Below are 25,794 nucleotides of genomic sequence, written 5' to 3'. Positions count from 1 at the left end.
TTAAGTCCCCCGTGACTCACAGCCCCCTGAGTGTGCCTCACGCAGTCCACCTCCAGCCTGACCTCCCACCGTGGCCCTGCCTGGAGCACCCTCTCCACTTCCCCCAGGAGGTCTCCTCTCTTGTTGGGAAAGTTCTCCTTTTCCAGCAGGCCTGGGAGGGCAGGAGGTGGGCAGGGACTCCCCCTGGGTCATGCTCCCTTGATTCCACCCCCTGCCTGGAAGACAAAGAAGGTCCCCACAGACTTCCATTCGTTCCTCACCATGTCCTGAGCCCTCCTCGGCACTCAGCCAGTATTCAACCTCGGCCCTGCCATCTTTATCTGCTCAACAGCCCACTGGAGTGGACAGATGAGAACCAAATTCAGAGAGGTTAAGTGACTTGTCCACAGTCACACAGCTCACAAAGGTCAAGCGGGGACTAGGGCTCCTGCATTCATACTCCTGAAGCTGCTGTTCACACTTTGTGGTCCAACGCAGGACCCTTGGGCCTTGAGCATTCATCTCCCCTGGCTCACACCACTTTTCAACCTTCCTCTAGCCCTCTCCAAGTTTTCCCTGACTCCAGGTTGGAAGCAGGGACCAGCCAGGGTTGCCTATGTCTTTAGGAGACTTAGAGCGTGTTGTTTATTCAGACACTCAAATGAGGGGACCCGGTTCCGGGCTTTGCAGCTGACAGGGTCCAGGGCCACTTTCCTTGGGCAGAGCCAGACGCTTACGGGCCTGACCCCTGTGGGAGCAGGGGCAGGGGGCAGGGGTTGCTATGGCAGCCGCAGGCTGGGTGAGGTCTTGCGGCTCCGGGGTAGGAGGAGCCCTACCAGACTTGGAGTCCAGGGTCCTGTCTGCCCCTCAGCCTGGCTCGGTCCTCACCCAGCGGGGAGAGTCCACACGTCCCGAGGCAGCCCCTCCGCTCCACTGTTAGAAAGTTCTCCTTAGCTGCCCTGCAGTCGTCACTCTCTCTCCATCTGCGTCCCCGCCTGGCAGTCCGCACACAGAGGCCCAGGCCCCAGGGCCAGAGAGGCCCAGCAGCTTCACAGCAGCAAGTGCCCTTACTGCCTCCCCTCCCAGCCAGGCCTGAGCCAGCCCTGCACTCACATATTCCTCTGAGGAAGGTTGTACTGTCGTCTGCTCACTGATGAGGTAACGGAGGCACAGAGTGTCAGTGACCCCCCAACCAAGGTCCCAGGGCTGACGGGTGAGGAGCTGGCACCCCCGCCTGTGGCCACACGTCCCTCCTGGAAGCCTGAGCCGAGCCAATGCTGCGGGGTCTCCGGCAGCCAGTGGGGTCCTGTCACCTCCCCTCAGGGCTCTCAGGACTTGGATGGAGGCCGCCCAGAGGGTGCGGGCTGTGCTGCTGGCACCTGAGGACAGATGACCTCACCCCCAGCCCAGGGCCTCCCTGGTGCCCAGACTGCTGGCTTTTTTCCCACACGCAGAACCTGACCTCGCCCAGAATGCCTGACTCCCAAGAGAGATGCCCTCCAGGTACCCTACCCTGGGAGCCATCCAGACCCTCGCCGGCCCTCCCCAGTCCACCCCACACGGGGAAGCCCTAAACCCTGTGGAAAGTGCCTGGCGAAGCAGGAGGGGCCCTCTTACTTGATCTCTGTCTGGCCGCCTGCCTTCCGGGCGATCTGCACCAGGTCCTTCCCATACCGTTCCTCTGCTTGGGCCCTGCAATGACAACCCCTGGGCGCTGCATCTCCTCCACTTCCACCGCCCGCAGCTCAGGCTCCGCCGGCGGCGGCAGGAGGACCTGACAGTCCACCTGCTCTGGGGGTCAGCTGGCCGGCGGGCTCCTCCTTGAGAAGGTTAAGCCTCCAGTCCTTTGTCTAAATAAGTGTTGGCTAAATTCAAGGACATCTGGAGGAACATCAGATTATTTGCCCACTTTGGGGAGGCCCAGGTCGGGAGAAACAGGAGAGTCTCGCTCCTGACTTCTTAGAGTGGTGGTGGGGGGGGGGCGCCCAGCCGGCAGCTCGGCCGGGATGGGGGCTCGGCCACTTCCCAGGGGCTGGGGTGAGGGGCTCACCTCTGCCTCAGCAGCTCCTCCACGTCCTTGCACGTCTTCCTGCCATCCAGCAGCCGCTGCAGCAGCACCTCGTAGCCCGTGTGGGCGGTGAAGTCCCTGCACTGGAACACAGGACAGAGGGACGTGTGAGGGCCGCAGCCGGGCTGCGTGGGTCGGGGGAACACAGACTGCAGCCTGGTGAGGACCCTGCTGACCTCCTCCAGCCTGGCCTCCCCGTCTGCCCCGCTCTGCCCTATCCAAGAACGAGCTCTTGGGATTCAGGGCCTGGCTTTGAGACAGGTTGGGACCTGGGCCCCTTTGCTGCAGTGCTGCAGTGCTGGCACCTGGACACACCTCTCCTCAAGCTACAAAATACAAAGAAATTATATGGGACTAAAAATAACGGCGTGCATGTGCATTTGGGGCAAATTCTGGACCAAAAGATACAAAAGACCCAAGAAACCTCAACTGCCACTTCTGAAGAGCCGGGGGAGCAAAAGCAGTGGGTCGGGAGCAAAAGCTCGCTGCATGCAACACCAGCTAAGGGGCGGGCAGACCACCTAAGCCACCCCTCCAGCCCGACCCCTGGACACACCCCTACCCTCACCCCGTATAAAGAACAAGTTCTCCCCCCTTGAGCGAGCGGGCAAACAAGGGAAACTGTTGTTTGTTCTCGCTCCCCCCTGCTGCAATAGGGGCCCCAATAAAGCCTTGCCTGAACTTCTTGTCTGGCCTCTGATCAATTTCTATTGATTAAGGAGGCCAAGAACCCTGGTCGGTAACAGCTTCACACAGGCACACAGTAGGTCCCCCATCTGTGGAGGTACCAGGTGTAGGTGAGCCCCTCGTGGATCAGAGCTCATAGTCAGGACACAGCAACTCTAGTCTAAGACAGCCATGGGAAGGGTCCCCACCAAGGCTCCGTGATGACAGCCTTACGGGGTGCCCAACACTGCTCACTCCTGTCACCTTCTCAATTACCCTCTTTATCTCAGGGGTCCAAGTGAGAAAACTGAGGCACAGATGGGTGAAGTGTACTCAGGGTGACACAGCTTGAAAGCAGCAGGTGTGGCATTGAACCCAGGCTGTCTTATTCGGGTCCGTGCCCTTCACCCCTGCACTCTAGAGCCTCTGCAGAGACAAGAGCAATTGCTGTTCCCTGATCATCTGCTGTGTACCAGATGCGACGCTGGGCTCCTGCACCCATCTGCTGAGGTGGGCCTTGAGGGTCAGGGCTAGGGCACATCCTAGCACACACTTAGGACACACCTAGCACCCCAGGACACCCAGCACACCCTAGGTCCGCCTCTTAGCCAGGATGGTGGGGAGAGGGCCATCTTGGGGAATTCTCAGGACACAGCTGCCTCTCTGCCACTCATCCTGCTGTTGATCTGACTCTCACCCCTGGAGTGGGTTCTGAGCTGCTGGTGTAGGAAGTTGGGGGCGGGAGGTAGTACTTGAGGAGAAGGTGTTTTTCTTCAAGGTCTAAGGAGAATCAGACGTGGTAGAGAAGGGCAGAGATGCCATAAATTGCTCCAGATGGCCCCGTGCCAGGCCCAGCCCACCTTCAGCAAACTCAGAATAATGGAATCTGCAGGCCTGTAGGATGGTTAGGATGCCAAGCTCATACCCTCCTCCATAAGCAGCACTAGAAATTCCTGAGACCCAGGTTCAGCTGCCCACTGGGTGACAAGCAGCAGGCCTGGGCCTTGGCTGACTACTCAGAACCCCAGCAGGAGGAAGTCAACCCCCCAACCCCTGCAGGCCTGTCCACTGCAATGTCCAGGCTGGTGTGCACCAGGCTTCCATTTCTGTAGCTTTCATGGGCCACTTGCCTACTAACCAGGCAGCAGACCACAGCTTCCTGCCCCTCAGCCTCTGTCCTCCCTCCAGACCCCCAGGACTAAAGCCTGTGGCAGCCAGGGAGGAAAATGGATCTGCCCTCCCCCTCAAGAGGGTCACTCTGAGCTGGACACCAATATTCAGGGCCAAATTCCATAGACCACCAGAACTGGGAAGCATCTTGTCCAGTGCCCCTCAGTCCTTGGGGAAACTGAGGCCCAGAGAAGGGAAGGACCTGCCTGAGGTCCTACAGGCAGAGGCAGGACAAGGATTTGGACTTGCAGGGCACCTGCTGTTACTCCCCGATGCCTCTGGGAGGGGGGCCTGAGCAGGGAGACGCTGACCAAGCCCAGCCCTGCAGCGGACGCTCTCCTCTTCCCTCCCAGCCCCATGCCCGGCTCCCACTCCCCAGGGAAACCCCACTGTCCTTACTGAGACCGCCAGAGTGGAAAGAGAAGCAAAAGCAAACCTACATTGGCCATTCTAGAGGAGGTGGCAGGCAGAGGGGTCCTGCAGGCTGGGTCCTCAGGAGCTCAAGTCCCCAAAGCACTGCAGGCTTGAGAGTCTGGTCCAGCCCCTGCTCAGAGCACACTGGTGCCGGCAGGGGCTTTGGCCAAGTGAACCACCGTCACAAGTGACTAGACTGTTCCAAGGAAGTGCCTGACTCCCTGGGGGCTGCTCCCTGCCAGCCTGTACCCCTCCTCCACCCCACCACTGCCTCTTCCTCCAGGGCTTCTGACTCATGGCTCAGAGTTGGGCACAGCCGGACTCAGGAAACTGCTGAGGAAATGAACTAACCAATCATTCAGTCACTTAATCAATCAGTCCTGCAGGCTTACTGTCTAAGGTCCAGCACCAGAGTCACCTCCTCCAGGGGGCCCATCCTGGCCTTTCCTCCCTGCACCTACCCAGCTCCACCCTCTTGGTGTCCAGGGCTCCCTGTCAGGGCCCTTGTTGACAGTCTCAGGCTGCCATTTCCACAGTGCAGAAGCTACCAGAAGACAGGGCCTCCCATCTCCTTCTGTCTACCTGCAGCCTCTGTCACGTGAGACCTGCCTGTGGCCTTGCCCTCTGTGAAATTGCTATTTATTGAGTCCACTTGCCACACACCATACCAAGAATATCACAGCTGTTTTCTTATTGAAAACACCACACACCCAGGGAGGTAAGGACGGTGATGAGGAGGAAAAGAGGGGAAGTGACTGCCCAAGGTTCCTCAGCTGGTAAAGATCAGAATCTGGGATGTGAACCCAGGTCAGCTTGTTCCCAAACTCACATACCGACATCAGTCATTCAATAGCCAGTCGAGCAACTCTTTTACATTTTGAAACATCAAAAAATGATTAAAAAAAAAAAAAAAACTTTTGAAAATGATTTCCCAAATTCTCTCTGCCTCAAACCAAAGCTGTGTTTCCGTCTGTCATTCAGTTACCATGGATTCACAGAGGCCAGCTCTGTGCCCAGGCTGGGTCAGAGGAACGCCGCCCTGGAGAAGGGCCGGGCTGGCTCTGCAGACGAGCTGCTGAGAGCTGGCAAGCAGCCGGAGGCCCCACCCTCACCATGTGGCACTAGGGCGATCCACCCCAGGGGAGGGCGCCAGGTGGCAGGCAGGTGCGGTCCCCTCTTTTGGGAGACTTCCCTCAAGCCAGATGTGGGAACCCAGGCCTTGCCGCCCGCACTGTGTGGCCATTCTGGGCCTCCCTTTCTCTGCAGAGGGGTCAGATCGGGGCTGCAGGAGGAGGTGCTCAGGACAACTCTGGCAGGAGGAAGCATAGTCCTACCTCAGCCTGAAGGCAGCGTGCGGGAGGCCTGAGTGCCGGGCTGTGCTCAGGGGCGGCCCACCTGCTCCCTTCTCTGGGTGGCTCTGGCTGTAAGCCACGGTCCAGGCCCACCAGCTGGCCCCGGCCCTGCCATGCCCCCACTCGCCTTTGTACACACTGCCACTTCCTCCTTTTTACACCCATACAATGCTTGGTGGCTGCATGGGCTAGGCCACAGAGACCAGGGTGCCAAGCAAGCCACTTCCCTTCTCGGGACCTGGTTTCCTTATGGAGGAAGTGAGGGCAGAGGCCAACCTCTCCTGGCCCTGATAACCCACCCTCTAGGGCACAGCCTTATCAGGGCAGATTGGCCGCCCAGTCAGGGAGGGGGCCCGGGCTTGGCCTGAGAGATTGGACAGAGTTCAGCAGACCAGATACGGGTTCACACCCCACCCTGTGGTCCTGGTCATTCTCAGCCTCTACTTCCCTCCCTGTAAAAAGAAGCCTAATTGTTCCCACCACCTAGGTTTGATCTGAGAAGCCACTGACATAATGTACACAGATGAGAATAGTAAACGTAAGGTCAGAGGTTGCCCTGAGCCGGGATTACCCCCATTTTACAGATGAGAAAAATGGAACCCAGAAAGGTTACCTAATCTGCTCAGGGGCCCTGAAGGGCACAGCAGGGATTTGAACCCAGCTCTCCCAGACCAGATCTTGGCTCATTCCCTCAACTCTCTGCAAAGCCCCAGGCTCAGTGGCTGTTCAGCAAGTGGCAGCTCCCCACGCCCTACCCTGTCCCTGCCTGCCTCTCACCCCCGCACCAGACAGAACCCAGATGCGCCAGGCTGGAAAAAACAAGTTATCTCCCTACCACACACCCTCCCCCACCAGGGGGTCCATTTAAAAGGCTGCAGAAGCCTTTTCAAATGTTTCCTTACGTGGAATTCCAGAATATAAAGTCCCTCAGGGGACAGCTAAACCTCTAACCTTAGAGGGAGAGGCCTGGGTTTTGGTACCAGGTCTGATCTGCCAGGAAGAAGCTGGGTAGTCTTAGTAAAGTCCCTTGCCCTCTCTGGGGCCTCCTGACTGTGAAACAGGTTTAGGGAGAGGAAGTGACCTTCAATTGCCTTTCCAGCAGAGAGGCTGCTGTCTGTCTGCTGGCTTTTGGAAGCCATGGCAACCATGGCTGCGTGTTACCTAGAGAAGTCGGAAGAAGCCCGGGGTGGGCTGGAGCTGCCTGAGGGGAGTGAGGCCTGGGGAGGGAGCAGTTGGGAACTGGCGCCATGTGTTTCCTGGGAACCAAGCGGAGGCCGGGAAGGTGGCTGGGAAGAGCTGCCTGTAGTAAGCCTCTGCTGGTGAGAAATGCCTGACAGCGAGGGAAGAGCCCCCGAAAGAAGCTGCGTGGAGTGGACGGTGGGGAGCAGCTGGGAGGGGTCAGACGTGGACAGCTGCAGGGGACGGAGCGGGATACGCCAGGTCACCAAAGAACCCGCCGAGACAGCCAGGAGAGGAAGAGCTGACCTGTGTGCGTTTGCTACCCGTCCCACCGGCTACAGCAGCACCAGGGAAATAAGACACTTCACCCCTTTAGAGCTTCCAAGCCCGCGCCCCACGCCGCCTGTGGAGACACAGAAGCAGCAGGCAGTGGAGGTGGCAGAACACGGCGAGCGCAGAGACGACCTGCTCTCTGTCCCCAGCATCGGCTTCCAGTCACAGGCCAAGAGGGGAGACTGGGAAGCTTTCAAGTGAACAAGAGTGAGATTTTGATATGTGGTGGAAATGGAGGGAGCTAGACCTGAAAAGGACTAGAAACGCTCTAACACGTGCCCAGGGTAGAGGAAGGGAGAGCTACCAGCGGCTTTGGAAGGTGGAAGGAAAAACATTAAGTTTCCTGCTTGCACCCTACCAAGTTCAGAAACCGTTCTGTAAAATGCTAGCCATGCTTGTCAAACACCTTCCTAATAACTGACGTGCTCTTGGGTTGCTAGGCGCCATGCAGAACTTCCCCGACCAGGGATGGAACCTGCGCCCCCTGCAGTGGAAGCGTGGAATCTTAACCACTGGACCTCCAAGGTAGCCCTATACATTTTTTCTAACATTTTTCTTTCTTTCTTTCTTTTTTTTTTTTTTTTTTAAATCACCTTTTACTAGTGAAGAGGAGACGGAACAGGGAGACTGGACTTACTCCCTTCATCTCAGGCAGCCCCAGAAGCCAAGGATTGCGATTTTGAACGTGGTTATAGGCCGCATGGTGCCCGGGCTGCTTTGCCCTCTCCCTTCACCGCAGTTTAACAGTTTTCTGCGGCCAAGGTGCCTACCGTGGCTGGTTTATTAACAACTAGTCCACTGTTGCTTGTCTGCTGTGGGCTGAGAAACCAAACCACTGGGATTGTCAGCACACCTGAGGTAGTAAGCACTGAACTCTGGAGAAGGCAGCCCCCTGAAGGCAGAACGTGGGTCTGTTTGCCTACTGGGTCCTGGTGCCCAGGTCTGCACAGCAACACTCAGCAAATACACTGGACAAAGGCTGAGGAAGCGTCTTAGGGAGGCCCTCGAGCTGACGTGGCTTTATGACAGCTCCTGAGCTGCCCCATGGAGAACAGCAGACCATTTGTTTGCAATTCAATGACTCATTATCCAGCACCTTTAAATAAGCCAGACAGACTTGTCCCCTCTATTTTGTACAATGTATTATTATCCCTATTGTACAGATAAGGAAACTGAGGCTCAGAGAGGATAAGTCAGTGAGTAGCAGCCGGGCTCTTTCCACTGCCTCACAGCTAGTACCCCGCATCTCCACCATTATTGGCTGCTAAACTGAGGGAAAGCAAAGGACCAGACACCCACGTATGGCTTGGATGGATGGATGGATGGATGGATGGACCAGAGACTTTAGTGAGCAAGCCGGTTGCTTACCCAGAGCACCCCAGGAGGAGGGTTGGGTAAAGAGAAGTTCCCTAGTCTCAGCCCTTGAGGAGCCATTGGGGAATGTGGTCATTTGCAGACCTTTGTGGGGCCATCAGGAGCAGAGGGAGTGTCTGTGGTTGGTGCCCCCAGAGAGGCGAACTCCAGTTCAGTACAAAGAAGGGCTTTCCAAGAGCCCGAGTGGCCCCAAATGTGCAACACAGGTGAGCCGCTCTGATGGATGGAGAATGCCCCATCGCCAGGGTCTATAATCAGGTTAGGAATCCCGCAGAGAGGACTCGAGCCTCAGGTGATGTGCTGAACTAGGTGTTCTGGGTCTAGGTGTCCCCTGACTCAGAGACTGGAGGGGTCCATTCATAAGCAGACAAATGTGGGGTGATTTACAGCTTTTCTAAGATGGCCCAGGATAGGTGTCAAAGGGAGAGAGCCAAGAAAGCTTACTTTTAAGGAACAAAAGCCCATTGAGTGTGGTTAGATGAGCTACTCGGGGTTCAGCTGGGCTGATAGGGGCTTGGGATCAGAAATGAGCTTCCAGAGGTCTCTAGTTCTCCACTGAGCCCCAGTCTGAGGTCTCCCCTGGGCATTAGAGGGCCCCTTACTCAAGCAGCCCTGCTGGATGGGCCCCTGAGACGTCCAGGCCCTTGACCTGGGGTCCAGCTGGGCCCCAAGATTTGGGGAATCTGGAGGCCGGGGACTGATGGTTACCTGCAGCCTTCAGGGGCCCTGTTGGAGCCCTGTGAATGTTCAGGAGCTCTCAGGAATCCCACAGAGCCGGGTGTGGGGACCAGGGGAACAACACAAGCAACAGAAGGGGACCAACTGTGTGTACCTGGGGCCTCTTATCTCAGTAATACCGACCCGGGGAGAATGCGAGGATGAGAGAGGTTACGTAACTTGTCCAGGCTCAAACAGCAATTGTGTGGGTGTGCCACGCCGCTTCAGACTTTGTTCTTTTAAATAGGCCTCTTGCAGCGTCAAGCAGGAAGGGCCTCCTCTACTGCACTGCCCTCCCCCATTCTGTGATGTACATCTCACTTCCCCTCTGCTCTTAAAGGCCCAGCTCGATCCCCCACTTCTCCCTCCTGCTTTATGAAACCAAAATGTGTAGAAGTTAGCACAAGAGGTGGGGCAGGGAGTGAACACGAGTTGGGGAAGAGGCCTGGAGGTGGGGATGAGCCGCTCGGGTTTGGGAGGCCGGAAGCTTGATGCTCAGAGCCGTGAGCCCCGCAGCAGCAGCAGTGAGGGGTCTGAGGAGCCCCGCAGGAGCAGCAGTGAGGGGTCTGAGGGGCTGGAGCAGGTGTCTGAAGAGGTAGCCTGAGGCCAGCTGAGGCGGAGCCCTGAGTCAGGCAGACCAAGTGGTGGGACCCTCCCGGAGGTAACGAGGATCCAGGGCCGGGTTCCAAGTTCAGGGGAAGGGAAGAGGATGGGAGGGATGTGGACGGGTAGAGGCCAGTGTTCTCCATGCCTCTAATTCCCAGAGAAGCCTGCAGTGTCAGGACTGTGCCCTTACTGCCCCATGTCACAGGTGAGCAACGGAGGCTCAGCAAGGTGAGTGACTTGCCCAGGTCACACAGCTCCTCTGTAGTGCCCCCCACCAAGCTGATTAGGCGCGGGTGGGGGGGGGGGTGCCTGTAGGATCCAGCAGTGGCCAGGGCTGAGGGCAGGTAGGGAAGGTGGTTGGAGGGAAGAAGGGACCTGAGCCACCCCAGACGCTGAGCCCCGGAGGAGACTCTGACCCGTCAGCAAGGACAGGCCCTGACCATCCCCTGCATGTGGCCAGCTGCACAGGGCTCCTTGCTGCACGGGCTCCAGCTTGTAAGTGACCGGCCAGGGACTGGGGACCGGCATCTGTGGCCCAGGCGCTGTCTCTGCACGTCCCCTTCCCCAATTATCACCCCTCCCACACCTCCTACACCTGCCAGAGGATGGCCCACAGGGAACACCTCCACAAGAGAAAGTCCAGGTAGGGGGTGTGGGAAGACCCTAGGCACTGCGTCCTAGTCCTGGCCAGTCCCATGCACACAGATGGTGTGACCTTGAGCAAGTTACTTAACCTCCTGTGCACAGAGTCCCTCCTCTGTAAAACGAGTGTGAACACACTGTCCACTTTCCCTGGGGCTCTGAGGACTAAATGATATAATATATGTAGGAGCCCAACAAAGGGCACGCTGACACTTAAGGAGCTCCTGGAAAATGGTGGCCATGGTGATTAGTACATATCAGGTAAAAGTAAACCAAGAAAGGAAATAAAAAAAGGAGAGCTGGGTTTGAATCCTAGCTGGTTGGCATCCAATCGACTGCATGCTTCCGATCTCTAAGCCTTAATTTCTTCACCCGTATAGCGGAACGCACACTGGACTCCAAACCCTCACCGGGCTGACGTGGGGCGTCTTGCTTGGTAGCTGTGAATGGCTTCAGGGTGAGGGCTGGCAGCCTCCTCTGGGCTTGAGACTTGCTCAAGGGACAGAGATGGGCCCCTGGGGCTGCAGGGGATCCCCGCTCCTCACACCTTTCCCCAAAGGCAGGAATAGACACCCACAGCCCCTGGATTAGGTCCCTCAGCCTCCTCTGCCGGCCTTGGTAGGTTCTGGGCCTCAGAGCTGACCCTGGGCTCTGGCTGCAACGCCCTCCAAGCCCAGGGGCTTCCTGGGCTCCTGTACCTGCTGAGGGTCTATAGGCGGGGCTTCTTGCCCTAGGCCGTTAACATTCATTTCACCACGTCTACCTTTTAACCACAGTAATGGATTTAATACAGACAAGGAGCCAGAGGCTGAGAGAGTGGCGGGACTCACCAGGGCCACACCATGAATGCAGTGGAATCCAAGCAGGGCATCGGGTTCTAAAGGCAGTGTGAGAGACAAAGACGGCGCCCTCCAAGCAAGGGTTCTGTGTTGGAGACTGGGAAATTGCTTCACCCTGCCCAACACAGCCAGTGTGCATCCGGCATAGAGCAGCACTGTGGGAAAACACATCTCTAAGCGGAGCAAGATGCCACCTCCAGGGTTCTGGGGCGCTGGGGCTGCCTGAGGGAAGCCTGTGCTCTCTGGAACCGTTCACTGCTTACCTTTCCCACTCAGCCCCTCACTTGCACCCATACGTTGGTAGGACTCAAACCAAGACCTTTGGACCCTGGAGTGCAAACTCCTCCCCTCAGTGAATCTGCAGTCCCTCTAAGGTTGGGGGGTGATCTGAGCACTAAAATAAAATTCCAGCGGGCTCATGGCAGCTCCCGCCCTGACCCAAGACCTAGTCTCAGCCTCTGGTCTTCCCATGGCCCTGGAATTAGCCACACTGTTCCTTTGGTTCCAGTGTCAATTTCCATCCTCTTCTGGGTCAGACTGAGAAAAATTGCAGACGCCAGCACAGCACCTACTACGGTGCTGCCCTACGCTGTGCAGACCCCCACAGCCCAAGCTGTTAGTATTCACGACAGCTCCAGAGACACTGATCCAGACTTCTGTGTTGATCCCCTCCCTGCCTACCACCTCAACCCTGCTTGCGTGGACTGACCCCAGCTGACCTCCTGGACCTTCCTACTACCTGCAGTCTGGGGTCCCCAGGCCTGGGAGAGTGGGCTCAGAGCTGGTCCAAATGAAAGGAAAACATTCAAGAGGTGACAAAGAAGAGGACCCCTTCTGCTTCAGTGGCTGCCATCTGGGCAGTTGGGGGTCAGAAGTCCTGATTTTCAAAGGCCCCTCAGGTCTAGGCAGGCCCAGGCCAGGGTGGACATCAATTCCCTCAGGGCCTTCTCATGATCCTCTGAAGAAGTCGGTGACCCCAGCCTGTGGGACAATCCTCCTTGAAGAGTGAGAGCTGGTGGGGCCTCAAGGAAGCTCAGAAGTCATGGGCCTTCTCAGGGGGCCAGAGGTAGGGCATCTGTAAGGAGGAGCCCACCATCCCCAAGTATGTCCGGGTTTGGGAGAGTTATAGGGGGTTTGTCATAGACTGGTGGCCAGTCCAGGTTGGCAACCTCAGGAAGGCTCAAACCTCAGTTTCCTCACCTATGAAAACATATCTAGTGTGGAGAAAAAGGAACTCTCCTACACTGTTGGTGGGAATGTAAATTGGTGCAGCCACTGTGGAGAACAGTATGGAGGCTCCTTTAAAAACTAAAAATAGAGCTACCATATGATCCTGCAATCCCACTTCTGGGCATATATTCAGAGAAAACCATAATTCAAAAAGACACATGCACCCCAATGTTCATAGCAGCATTGTTCACAATAGTCAGGATGTGGAAGCAACCTAAATGTCCATCGACAGATGAATGGATAAAGAAGGTATGGTACATTTATATAATGGAATACTACTCAGCCATAAAAAGAATGAAATAATGCCATTTGCAGCAACATGGATGGACCTAGAGATTATCATACTAAGTGAAGTAAGCCAGACAAAGACAAATATCATATGATATCGCTTATATGTGGGATCTAAAAAAAAAAGATACAAATGAACTTATTTACAAAACAGAAATAGATCTACAGACATAGAAAACAAACTTATGGTTACCAAAGGGGAAAAGGGGGGAAGGGATAAATTAGGAGTTTGGGATTATCAGATAGATATACACTACTATATATAAAATAGATAACCGACAAGGACCTACTGTATAGCACAGGGAACTACACTCAATATTTTGTATAACCTATAATGGAAAAGAATCTGAAAAAGAATATATCAATATATAATATGTATAACTGAATCACTTTGCTGTATACCTGAAACTAATACAACATTGTAAATCAACTATATTTTAAAAAATTAAAAATTAAAAAAATAAAAACACCTCAACTCAGGACCTCAATAGCTGATAATTTTGAGAAAAAAAAAAAGAGAACAAAGTTGGAAGACTCACAATTCCTGATTTCAAAACTTGCTACAAAGCTACAGTGATTAATATAGTGTGGTACTGCCATAAGGACAGACATACAGACCAATGGAATGGAACAGAGAGCCAGAAATAAGCACTCACATATATGGTCAACTGATTTTCAACAAGGATGGCAAGACCATTCAATGTGGAAAAGACAGTCTTTTCAACAAATGGTGCTGGAGAAACTGGATATGCACATGCAAAAGAATGGAGTTGGACTCAACACCATATACAAAAACTAACTCTTAAAACTGAACAACAAAAAGATAAACAACCCAATTCAAAAGTAGGCAAAGGACTTGAATAAACATTTCTCTAAAGAAGATATACAGATGGCCAATAAATATAAAAAAATATGCTCAACATCATTGGTCATCAGGGAAATACAAATCAAAACACCAATGAGGGACTTCCCTGGCAGTCCAGTGGTTAAGGCTCAGAGCTTCCACTGCAAGGGGCACAGTTCAATCCCTGGTAGGGGAACTAAGATCCTGCATGCAGCATGGCATGGCCATATAAATAAATAAACTTTAAAAAAATAAAATAAAGAGGCAAAGTTTAAAAAAAACACCAAAACACCAAAAAGAGATACCACTTCATACCTGCTAGGATGGCTATGATTGGGGGAAAAAACCACACAGAAAATAACAAGTGTTGGTGAAGATGTGGAGAAATCAGAACCCTTGTGCATTGTTTTGTTTTTTTGGGTTTTTTTGTTTGTTTGTTTGTTTGAAACCTTCGTGCATTGCTGATGGGAATGTAAATGGAGCCGCTGCTGGGGAAAATAATTTAGCAGTTACTCAACATGTTAAACATAGGATTACCATATGATCCAGCAGCTCCACTCCTAGGTATATACCCAAAAGAATTGAAAGCAGGCATTCAAACCAGTATTAGTACACCTGTGTTCATAGCGGCATTATTCACAATATTCAAAATGAGGGAACAACCCAAGTGCCCGATAACAGATAAATGGATAAACAAAATGAGGTATATACGTAGATTGGAATATTTTTCAGCCATAAAAAGGAATGAAATTCTGACACATGCTAAAACATGGATGAACCTTAAAGACATTATGCTAAATGAAATAGGACAAATATTGTCTGATTCTACTTATATGTGGTCCCTAGCATGGCAAATTCATAGAGACAGAAAGCAGAGTAAGAGGTGAGAAGAGGGATATAGGGAGTAATTATTTAAGGGGTAGAGAATTTCTGTTTGAAATTTGAAAAAGTTCTGGAAATAGATAGTGGTGATGGTTGTACAACATTGTGAATGTACTGATGCCACTTAATTGCACACTTAAAAATGGTTAAAATGGTAAATTTTACGTTACGTATACTGACCACAAAAAAAGTAATTGTATAAGGTTATAAGGTTAAAAAAAAAAACAACCCTCTACCCTCTACTCATTCACAAGTGAGTCAGATGAGGTCACGTAAATGGTAAAAGCCAGATATATGCTCATTGTCAGCAACAGCAATGCATCCGAAACACCACAGTGATCTACACCAATGGTTCCCAGCCTTGGCGGCACTTTGGAAACTGGAGAACTTTGAAAAATACTGCTCCTCCACCCTGAAATTTGCATGCAATTGACCTGTGGCAGTGCCTGGGCGTTGGGATTTTTGATCCCTGTCACATTTCTGACCTTATCTCCAACTACTGTCTACCTCTATCACTCTGCCCCAGCCACACAGGCCTCCTTGTCCCTTGAACAGGTCAAGCATTCTCCTGACTCAGCCCATCACCCCCTTTTCCTCTCCAGTATAGCTCAGCTTCTGCTTTTCCATTTCTGCAGTTGGGAAGCCCTGATCCCATCTGGCTGCCCCATCCCCACCCGGGCTGCTAGTCTCTGGAGCACCAGCAGACACTTCCTGTTGCCCAATAGTGGGTGGCCTGTCAACACCAGCAGAAGGGGATGTCACTCACCCGCCTCCTCTGTCACCCATCGCTCAGGGTACCAGGTCTCGGCAAACCACCACACACTCTCACTGACGCCAAGGGCTTTCTGAACTGGCCTGGGAAGGTAGCAGCCAGGCCTAGCCCAGCAGCCCCAAAGTCCAACGGGGTGGCATCCCCAGGTCCACATCCCCTCTATAAGCCTCAGTCTTCTCTATAAAGCAGGAATAAGAATAACAACCTCATGGGGCTATTGCATCTTGTCTCCTGAAGCCATAGGAATGACTCTCTAATGGTGGAATTTAATATGCAATGGTGAACAGAGTTGGGAGGCAGCCTGAGACTGGGAGGATCCACATATGAGGCTCACCCTGCAGGTGCCTATCCAATTATAAGTGGGGATCCCTTGGGATCTGTTCCTGGTCTGCTAACTCCCAATGCTGAGCAGAAGAATGTGGTCCCCTGAGCCTCTCCATCTTCAAAGCCTTTATCTTAGGTGAGAATCACTCTGACGTCCTACAGATGAGGAAACTGAAGTTCAGAGGGGGGAAAGGGTTCTCCAGGTCCCCCTCAGCGAGTGAGGGTGGAAGCTTCAAAGAGGCCTATTCCCCTTCTGAGACTGGAAGACAGGGAGTGACTGAGCCCATGAGGGAGGGACCTTCCGGAGCTAGCCCAGCAGGGAGCCCTAGCATGGGCAGCCCCCAGGGCACAGGGTACCACTCTCTCTAGCTGGAAGTGAGGCAGTTTCAGTTTCCACAACACGTTCCCTCCATCGTGTGGTTTGCAGCGTCAGCCAGGCTCTAGGCGAGGTGGGCGGGCATCCTACCCACAGCCTGCAGCCTCCAAGCCTCTTTGCATGAGTGGAAACATCCGTCACTGGAGAGGGTGCAAAAAGGAAGAACGCATCTTTGCCTTCACTCAAGGTTGGTCAAGACCTTTCACAAGCCGGCAAGGGCCTCCCCTTCCTACCAGTCACCTTACGCAGTCCTCTGGGCCAGAAAACCGCCTTGCAAACCCACTGTGCCCTCTCCCCCTTCCACACCTTTGCCTGTGCCACTCCTTCCACCTGGAGCACCCTTTGCCCTCCTGCCACGTCCCAAATCCTCACCAACCTTTCCAAACCCAAGCAAGGCCCTCCCTCTCCATCCCAGGGGCTGGCAACCCCAGCTTGGGGGAGGTGCCAGGAGCAGTCAGGAAAAGTCCATGAGTTCCTGGACACCAAAGACCAAAAAGAGGTTCCAAGACCAAAAAGAGGGTCTTGAGAAGCAGATCTTGTTTTCCACCAATAATAAAATCAAAGGTGTGGGTTATGTTCTTGGCCCAGGACACTGCTGCCAGGAAATCCTACGGGAGAGAATCTGCAGGCATCGCAACAGCAGGGCAACCACAACCACAGACCTCTGCAGTCACCTATCGCCGTTAGACAGCCAACCGCGGCCTGTGGAGTGGGCGCTGAGGAGCCAAGTTCTCAGGTCCCAGGGGGCACACGCACCACAGAGTGTGCACAGAGTACGTGGAAGAGTTCATGCTATCGAGCTACAAATGTCGCCTAAAAACACCATCTTGGCCTTGAAAACAGAAATTGCTTAGTTGTGTTTTTAAATATTTTCCTTTTAATGAAATACGTAATCCGTGATCACTTGCAGAAAATTATGGAGAGAAAAATCACATTACTTCCAAAACCATGGAAACCAGTGTTAACATATAGGGAGTCACCCTTATATCCAACAGGAGTTACAACTGAACCAAGAACTGGTGAATCTCCTTGGAGTCAGGGGCAGAACGGGATGCGGTCCGACAGAGCTAGGTGGGTGCCCCTGCTCTGTCCAGGACGTAGGACCATGAACTAGGCCTTTGACCTGCCCATGCCTCCGTTCTGCAGACGGGAGGATGTTGGCAAGCCCTTCCCTGCAGGGTGGGTTTGGGGACACACATGGAATGACTGTCACAGTGCCTGGCGCCTAATAGGCACTGAACAAACAGGCACTGTAGCCACTCCTCTGGGGATGATTTAAGTAGCTGGGACTCAGAGAAAAAAATCTTCACAGAACAGGAAATAAACATCCTCGTTTTCATTTTTAGTTGTGTAATTTAATTTTTCAATAGGTAATACATTTGCATGGTTCAAAAATTAAAAACTATAAAAAGATACATAGTGACAACGCTCATTGCCACCCAGCCCTGTAACCCATCAGTCTCTTTTCTCTGACTCCCCCCAAGGTCATCACTTTAATTACTTCTCTGTGTGTCTTTCCAGAGACTCTCATTGCTAATACAAGCCTGTGCCGACATAAATGCTTATTATTTCCCCCACTTTTCACAACAGGTCGCATGCAAGACACACCACTTGGCTCTATGCTTTTTGCACAGAACACCATGCCTTGAAGAGCTTTGCAGCCAGCACAGAAAGAGAGTCCATCCTCATCCCTTCTGACAGCCATGGCCAGGGAGACATTGGGAAGGCAGTAGGTGGCGGCAAAGGAAGGACAGCCAGGGGCCTCCCTCTCCCACCTCCTGCCTCTACAATCCCCTTTTTCTCGGAAGGACCCCCCTCCTCAGCCACTGGCCCCCTCAGCCTTCAAGGCCACAGGACCCTGCCCTGCTGCAAGTCCACCCACAAGGCCTGAGTGGGCTTAGGTTCCCAGCAGAGCCCCTCCAGGCCCAGTCCTCTCAGCCCCTTCCAGGTCACTCTGGTCCCTCTTTCCTGGATGAAAAGGCTCCTGCCCAGCCAGAGGACTATGAGGGGTCCCAAAGTGACTGCTAGTGCCAAATGCTAGAGAACTGGGCCCACTCTCTCACCCAGGAATGCCTCCTCTTCTGGGAAGCTACCCAAAGATGTAGTCCTCAAGTGCAAAACCTTGATACACAAAGATCTACCCCATACATCACTGTCCAGAATACTAAATAGTTGGCAGTAACCTAAATGTCCAACAATATGGGATTGGATAAATAAATCACAGCATGTCCACCAAATCCACCAGCTGGAGGACCATGCAGTCACTAACAATGGTGTTTTGAAGATGAGGAAATCATACCCAGGCCCACACACATTCAAAACAGAATTATATTGAAAAGAGGGTTGTCCCCACCTCAGTCTCCTCCTCAGTGGGGAACCTCAGAGTCTCAGAACTGGGAAGGGGAAGAGGCAACAGTAGCTGATCAGACACATGGGGCCTGAGTCCCCTCTCCCCACCCTCACCCCGTGCATCCTGGGTGAGTCATTCCCCCACCCCAGGATGTGGTACCTCCTTCTGTCCTCTGTTGGGGAGCTCAGCTCCTCCCAGCTTGGCACAGAGGTTTCCAGATGAAGCTGGAGCCCAGCCTCAAAGGGGAGAGATGTGACCTCAGGTCAGAGGGAAAAGTTCAGGCCTGTTCTCTCTGTCCCCATTGATGGTTCCTGCCCAAAGCCGGGGCGGCAGGGAGGGAAGAGCAGGGAGTGAGAGGTAGTATATGCAGCCCTTACTTTTCCTTTTAACAACCCCAAGTGGGACAGGATGTGGATCTTAATAAAACCTGGTCCAAACCTAGATTTTCCCTCTTGAAGCAATATCCAGTGACTTCTTCGCAAAGGCGGTTGGACATATAGGTCTGGGAGGCAATGAGGGGGTAGGAGGGGAAAGCGCAGCTCGGAGCACCCCTCGGGGTGTGCCCCGTGCCTGGCCGTGTTATCAGAGAAGCTCAGTCTCCAGCACTGGATTCTGGCCTCCTTGAGGGCAAGACAGTCTCATTCATCTGACTGGACGTGAGGGTGAGGATCGGAGGCCCAGCTTAGACTACCTGGTAGTGAACCCTTCTCAACAAACATTTGCAGAATGTAACTAAAGTAAAATGAAGGAGAAGATAGGTTCAGGAAGGCATTAGGACCGTGGATGCATTTACTGTTCATTCACTTATTCTATAAACATTGACTGAACACATACCGCACTCGCCAGCCCTATACTGAGGAGGCAGACAGGTGTTTCGTGCAATACAGTTTGGCAAGGAAAGCTGTGTGTACTGGGGAAGCGGGGTGGTATCCCCACATTCTGGGGGCTTCTGTGCCGCTCGGTGCTGAGTCAGGTTATATGAGCTCTAAGGCCCCCTCAGCTCGAGCACCTGGTATTCTCGTCCTCAACCTTGTCTCTCCGACAGCCCCTGCTCTGAGGCTCAGCCACAGACTTCCTGCGAAGCTGTGATGTTCTTTATCACTGTGCGTGTATAACAGAAATCAAATGATCCCTTCCCTCCCCCTGTGGCCAGGACCGCCCCTGCCTCAGTCCCACAGCGGTCTGCGTCTGAATGTTCTGCTGAAGATAAACGCAGGCTATAAATAAATACTGTGTGGCCACACTGGCAAAATTGCAAATGTAGGCCTACTGAGGGACAGTACTGGTCTGCTCCCAGGCTGAATGTTCCCACCACTTCTGAACCACTATGTCTGCTTTTTATAATTTTTTTGTCTCCTCTTGCTATCAGGCTACCAGCTATCTGTGAAACCGTCTCTAACAGTTCAGGCCCACCAGTATTTAACCAAATGTAGATCCCTACTATTTGCTGTATGTATAGGTTAAAAGACCACACAGCCAAGCTTGTTATAATTGTGGGTAAAATCAGAGTTCATGGGCCCTAACCGCTATAGGGCATCTCATATGAGTAAAGTATATAAGCTTCAATGCAAGCTCTTAGCTCCTCAGAAAACACTTCTGTTTCCCTCCTCACAATGAGCTGGTGCGCCTTGGACTGGGGTGGGGGAAAGCCAGGGGGAGGAGCAGGCGGGGCCCTGTCCCTAACACCCCCATGGCAGTTAGATCGTTAAGTCTTCTGTTTTACAGACTTGTCTGTAAACTGGGCTTTAAAAGACTTCTATGGACCTCATCTGATCTTACTTCTCTGGGAGGTGGGAAGGACAGTTTTTCTCCCTCCTCCACCAATGTGGCCCGAAGATCCAGTGATGGGCCCTGTTGCTAGAAGAGCAATGAAGCACCTGGGTGAGAGCCCAGACACTGGGGCCAACCTGTCCGGTTTCATCCCAGCTACGTGACCTTGGGCAAATGACTTAGGCTCTCTGTGCCTCAGCCTCCTTTTGCGAATAATAGGGATAACACTAGCATCTACCTCCTTGGTTTAAATGGGTGAATAGATACATAGTCCTGAGAACGGGCTGCTGGCACATCTTTAATGCTCAGTAACTGTTAGCTGTCCTCGTGGGCTGGGCGGGGCTGAGCGCCAGTGAGAGGTGTTAGAATTCAGAGCCCTGGGGGCAGTGGTGCTGCCACCGACCTTCTGGGGCATCTGCCCAGGCTCAGTGTGAAAGGCTCCCACTGGCCACTTCTCCCACTCTGCTCCAGCCTTCCCTAGGGAAGCTGCACCCTCACCCCAGGCCCCGGGAGCCAGCAGTGACGGAGAGGGGGCACCTGTAGGCCGTGAAGCCCGCAGCAGCTCAGAGGTGGGGAGAGCACAGAGCGTGGGCGGGATACCGCTCAGGAAGCTGCCACAGGTGGGCTGCTGCCACCATACCCTGCTCTCCCTCATGTACCATCCCCCGCTGCCCAGATCCTGCCTTAGGGCTATTCCTTGGCCCAGCTCTGTCTTAGAGAAGGTGGACCCAGGGGCTCTGGGCTGGGACAGATGTCCTGGAGCTAAAATATAGTCAAGGTGTCCTGGCCTGCCTTGGGCTACTGAGCACCTGGATTTTCAGGCCCTGTCCTTTACCCAGACTTTGCACTTTAAGTCAGAGCAGTGATGTAATGGCTCACTGTCTGGCCTGTCTCCCCACCCCTGCAGCCCCTCACCCCTTGCCCCTCGCACGGGCCCCATTTGCCAGCCTGGTGCTTGGAATGGGCCGAGCCAGGTCTGCCTCCCTTGGCTTCTCTGGGCCGGTTCCAGCCCCTCTTTGTAGAGATGGGGAAACGGAGGCCCAGAGAGGCATCCCTCTGCCCACTGTGCGATCAGTGCCAGCGGGAAGCAGGCCACTCACACGCTGGCCACGGGCCCCAAGCGGAGCGTGGCCTGGAAGGGAAGGAAGACCTGGCTCGTTAGCTTTCGTCCTCCTGGCCGGAGGCCCTAGGAAAGGGCCCAGGGAGGCCAGGCTGTCGACTGAGGCCGTGCGAAGTGATCAAAGAGCCAGGTGTCCTCTGCAGGGCTGGAGGGGATCCCTCAGGACAGCCCCATTCCCCAGCGCTAACCAGAGAGGTCTCAGCTTTTTCCTGTGAGCCACTGGGAACAACCAGAGCTTGAGGAGCAGAGGGGGAGCTTGAGAGACAGCTGGAAAAAAGCTGAAGGGATCTGGGGTCCAAACTGGGCTTGTGGGCTGTGTGGCCTGGGCCAAGCATTTCACCCCCACGAGCCAGCTGGGTGCTGGAATTTCACAAGGAAAAGGCTTGATTTACATGTGCTCTGGATTTAAGAAAGCCAGCGAGGAATTGCCCAGCCCTGTTGCCTCCTCAAAGGACCCCTAAGGTCTGCAAGGAAGAGGGGTTGGGTGAGGGGAAGAGAATTCCCATTTGGCGCTCCAGCAAGGTGCGGGGGAGTTTGTTACATCACCTTGTTTTAACCCTCCCATCCAGTTGGTATGTTTATTAATAGCTCTCTCTACTATATAGATGGGGGAAAATGGAACTCAGAGAAGTAAAATGACTTGTCCAGCCTCTAAATAGCAGAGCCAAGATCCAAAGTCAAGTTTTTCTGGTCCCCAAACCTGTGACCCCCTTCCTCCTTCGCCTCACAAGACCTCCTCGAGCTCCCACCCATATATCAGACACTCCTAAAAAGTTCCTGCTGTGGGGAGAGGGTCACTCAGGGGAGAAATCAGCCCTGGGAGCACAGAGACTATCCCCCACTCACTGTGTTGAAGTTTGCAGAGAAATCAGTACCCCAGACTGAGGACCCCCTTCCTCTCCCGACTCAGAAGCAGCCCAAGTCACCTCCACGATGATAAAGCCCAAAAGTCAACCACTATTTTTATGAGAAAACCCCCACTTGGAGCCGCATCCCCACCCACCGCCCCAGGGAAATTTCGGCGGGGCTGGCCTCCCCGGGGCGCACGCCACTGGCTCAAACCCACAGCCGTCTTCACTCACCCAAAAGGCATCTTTGAACTGAAGCTGGGGCATCTTCCTCAGCCGACTGCCACGGCAAAACTCCCTCTCCTGCCACAGACAGGGCTGAACGAGGGCCAGGAGCCAGGCGCACCGTCCCCGTCCCGGCAGGGCTGGCCCAGGGCCCCCCTTCCAGGCCGGCGCCGTCTGCAGTGCCTCAGAAGGCAGCTGTAAGCCAGAGACTGCTGGAGGGAGGAAAAGGGCTCAACCTGTTTTGTTTGGGGCTAGAATCAGCAGCAAAATGAGGAAGGACTGGTGCCCAGTGATGGGAGGGCGGGTCCCAGTGTCCGGCCCGGCCCCTCACCAGCCCCGTGGAGACGGAGGACACAGTGCAGGCTGCAGGACTGAGAGCAGGGATGCCAGCCCCGGGGTGTGGGGAGGCAGGGGCCAGTGGGAGAGGCAGCCCGGGGCCGGTGCAGGTAGGTTTGTGCAACCTCCCCCAGGGCAGGCTCCAGGGCCGCGGCCGCACAGGAAGTGGAGCCGCTGTGCTCCCCTGTGCAGCCCCGCCTGCCATCTGCCACCCTGCTGCTTGCCTCCACTTGCCTCCTTCCGATGCCCTAGCTGGACCGTTCTCAGCGGCCATAAACTTAGGGAGCCTGAGGCCCACTGAAGCTGTGGGCAAGGAGGAGGGCAGGAACCCAGGTGCTGTCACCTACCACCCCAAGCCTCGCCCCAGACCAGGTCCAGAGACGCTAGACTCTCCACCCCTCACCAGCAAACCGTTTCGGGGAGGGAGGGGCTCACCCAAGCCTAGAACATCATCAAACCCTGGGTGAACGTTGCCCCAGTCCACATCCTGCCCTCAAGGAGCTCATAGTCTAGGCGCAGACAGAGCTGTGTGCTGGGGGGAGCCGTGAAAGAACAGAAATGGGGTGAGCAGGTAACTAGCCAAGAGATAACAGCCTATGGATACTGCCTTCCCTCCAAGTCCCCAGGTTAGACACTCTCTGGGGCAGGAAGCCCCCCTCTGAAGATGGAGTCTTCAGGCTGGAAGAATGTGGTTGGACCGAGAGAGACAGGATTACAAAGGCATAAACGTGGGAGTTTGAAAAGACAGGTTGAGGCCCCAGTTTCTGTTCTGTCTGGGCCCTACCCTTCAGAGGGAACTTAATCCACCCTCCAACTGTCTGAGCCTCAGTTTCCCCATCTGTCACCCCCAGTCTTTGGAAAAGACACAGTGTTGAGAACGTTACTGGAGTTTCTGGTTTTGATGGGGCGGGTGCTGGGGGCTCTGTCTGGTATCAACTTGGGAAGAACCCTGGGCTGGAGCTCCAGACACCGCCCTGGGGAGCCAGGGCCTGTCCACTCAGCAGAAGACATTGGCAGGGGGGCCAGAGCCCAGGGTGGGTTCGCAAGAAGGGATGAATCAGGCTCGTCCACAAATCACCACCCTTGGCGATGCCTCCCTTACCATTGACTGGTGGTGATTAGACGGATGAGAGCTGCCGCAGGAGAGAGCTAAGAGCCCAAGTGCCAGTTATGCAAGCCCAGGGTTGGAGATGGGGCACACCCACGCTTCTGCAATAACCACCCAAGAGAGAACACATCAGAGAGAGCTGCAGAGCAGTGGGGCTACCTTGGTAACCCCCTACCTCCAGAATCCTTGGGGTCAAGCTAATAAACATCTCCAGCATTGAAGGCACCCCAGTCAGGTTGTCTGTTGCTTGCAACTGAAGACAGCTAATGTAAATATAACTTTGAACCCCGAAGGCCAAGTGCTGAGGTTGCTCCTTATCCCAATGGTATCACCACCTCTGATAGCACCGACTCAGCCTCCCTGGCCTTGGTTTTTCCATCTACCAAATGGGGTGACGCTTCTAGTTCTGGAGGCGGACTAGAAACTTTCTGTCGATAGATGGCTCTTACCCTCTTATCAGCAGGAAACTTCATAGCCAGGTTCTCTCCCCTGCCTCTCCAGGGGCTCCTCCCATCACCCCTCACAAATTTCTGCTCCAAACAGGCCTCTTCCTTCTCCCCAGAGGTACCCTCTCTACTCCTACCTCCACAACTTTGCCCCTCTGCTCCCCAGCCTTCCTCCTGACATGCCTTCCTTCATCTTCCTTCCCTGCGCCAATCCTCCCATCCCCCAAGGTCCATCTCAAGGCTCCCACACATGAGGCCTTCCTTTCCCAGCGGCTCTGGTCCAGTCAGGGCAGCCCCGGACGGATGGCCATGCTGGTTGTGGGCTGAAGCAACCAGGGAAGGAAGTAACAGGAGACATCAATCTAAAGTACTCTGCGGCAGAGAGGTCTTCTCCCTCCCCACACCTCACCTTTTGCGGCTCCCAAGTTTGGGCCACCAGAACAGCCAGCTCGGCTTTGGAGCACTTGCTGAAGCTTTTTACGTGGACCACCTCACTTAGTCCTCATCCCATCCTGTGGGGTTCACGTTATCATCATCCTCACTTCACAGAGGAGCAAACTAAAGGGTTTATGCAACTCACCCAAGGCCAGTAAATAAAGCGCTAGGCTTCAGACCCAGGTCTGCCTGATGCCAAAGCCCATGTCTTAACCTTCACAGGTGTCTGTAATCAACAGCCCTCTCGTAACAATGGGTTTCATCCTTCCTTTCTCCAATTCTGCCTCCAGAACCTCTCACCCTGATCCGTAGCTGGAAAAGCTGAGTCCAGGGAGGCTGCTGGGGCTGGTGGTGCCACTGGGTGAGAGTCCAGCCCTGGCACGTGATCTTCCAGGTTCACTTTGTTATTTGCACCTATTGAGGATGCCTTGGCCGCAAGGAACATAAAACCAGAGGGTCTGACATGGAGGACGTGTGTTATCACCCACACAAGGGGTCTGGAGGCAGCATGGCCTCCAGGTGAAGTGCCTTAGGGCCCCAGCTCAGTTTCTCTGTGATTCTCCTCATTGACTCTCTCCCTCCTCCATCTGCAACGGCTCTGGTCTACAATTCCAGACACAGCCACAGAGGAAGAAACGGGACCCCTCTCCTTGTCTCATTTTCTCCAAAGTCCTCCCCACCCAGTCTCCCGGGAGACCTCCCCGTGTGTCTCACTGGCCAGAATGAGACCGAGTCACATGCTCATACACCACCGTCACTGGCCTCAGGAAGGGGATGCCTTGATTGGGGTGTTAGGGGTGTTGGGAGCCAACCACCGTGACCACCACAGCCTTCTCTCCATCAGGTCCACAAACACTGCTGGGTACCAACTCCTGGCAGGCCCTGCTGGGACTGGGGCCCAGAGAGGACACAGACCTGGTCTCTGCCCTGGAGGACCCACAGACAGGTTCTAGAAAGATCTCTCCAGAGGGGAAGTGGTTGGGAGGGGGTGAGACAAGAAGAAGGTGTTGTTATAACTCTGAGAGAGGGATGAAGCCTAGATGGGCAGGCAGGGAGGAGGGGATGGATTGGTGGGACATCAGGGAGGTGGAGGAGCAGGAC

The 25,794-nt window shown here is 54.2% G+C and overlaps 1 protein-coding gene across 3 annotated transcripts in view; it reads right to left on the bottom strand.

Moving 5' to 3' along the window:
- The window catches only part of PSTPIP1 (proline-serine-threonine phosphatase interacting protein 1), a 40,789-nt gene extending 18,285 nt beyond the window's left edge, over window positions 1–22,504 (bottom strand). For 2 of the 3 annotated variants that reach the window (XM_059912696.1, XM_059912698.1), the window contains exons 1-3: window positions 22,378–22,504; window positions 2,030–2,130; window positions 1,597–1,671 (exon numbers count right to left, since the gene is read on the bottom strand). In XM_059912696.1, coding sequence (XP_059768679.1) covers window positions 1,597–1,671; window positions 2,030–2,130; window positions 22,378–22,410 — 209 coding nt within the window. In that variant the 5' untranslated portion in view covers window positions 22,411–22,504. Of the gene's footprint in view, window positions 1–1,596; window positions 1,672–2,029; window positions 2,131–4,323; window positions 4,348–22,377 lie in introns of those variants that run through there. The other variant, XM_059912697.1, reaches the window with a different exon arrangement.
- Between the last annotated feature and the right edge of the window lie 3,290 nt (window positions 22,505–25,794).

The sequence above is a fragment of the Balaenoptera ricei genome, chromosome 2, assembly GCF_028023285.1.
Source record: "Balaenoptera ricei isolate mBalRic1 chromosome 2, mBalRic1.hap2, whole genome shotgun sequence".
Lineage (NCBI taxonomy): Eukaryota > Metazoa > Chordata > Mammalia > Artiodactyla > Balaenopteridae > Balaenoptera > Balaenoptera ricei.
Note: the sequence above shows the minus strand (reverse complement) of the source record. Positions and strands in the feature narration are given on the sequence as shown.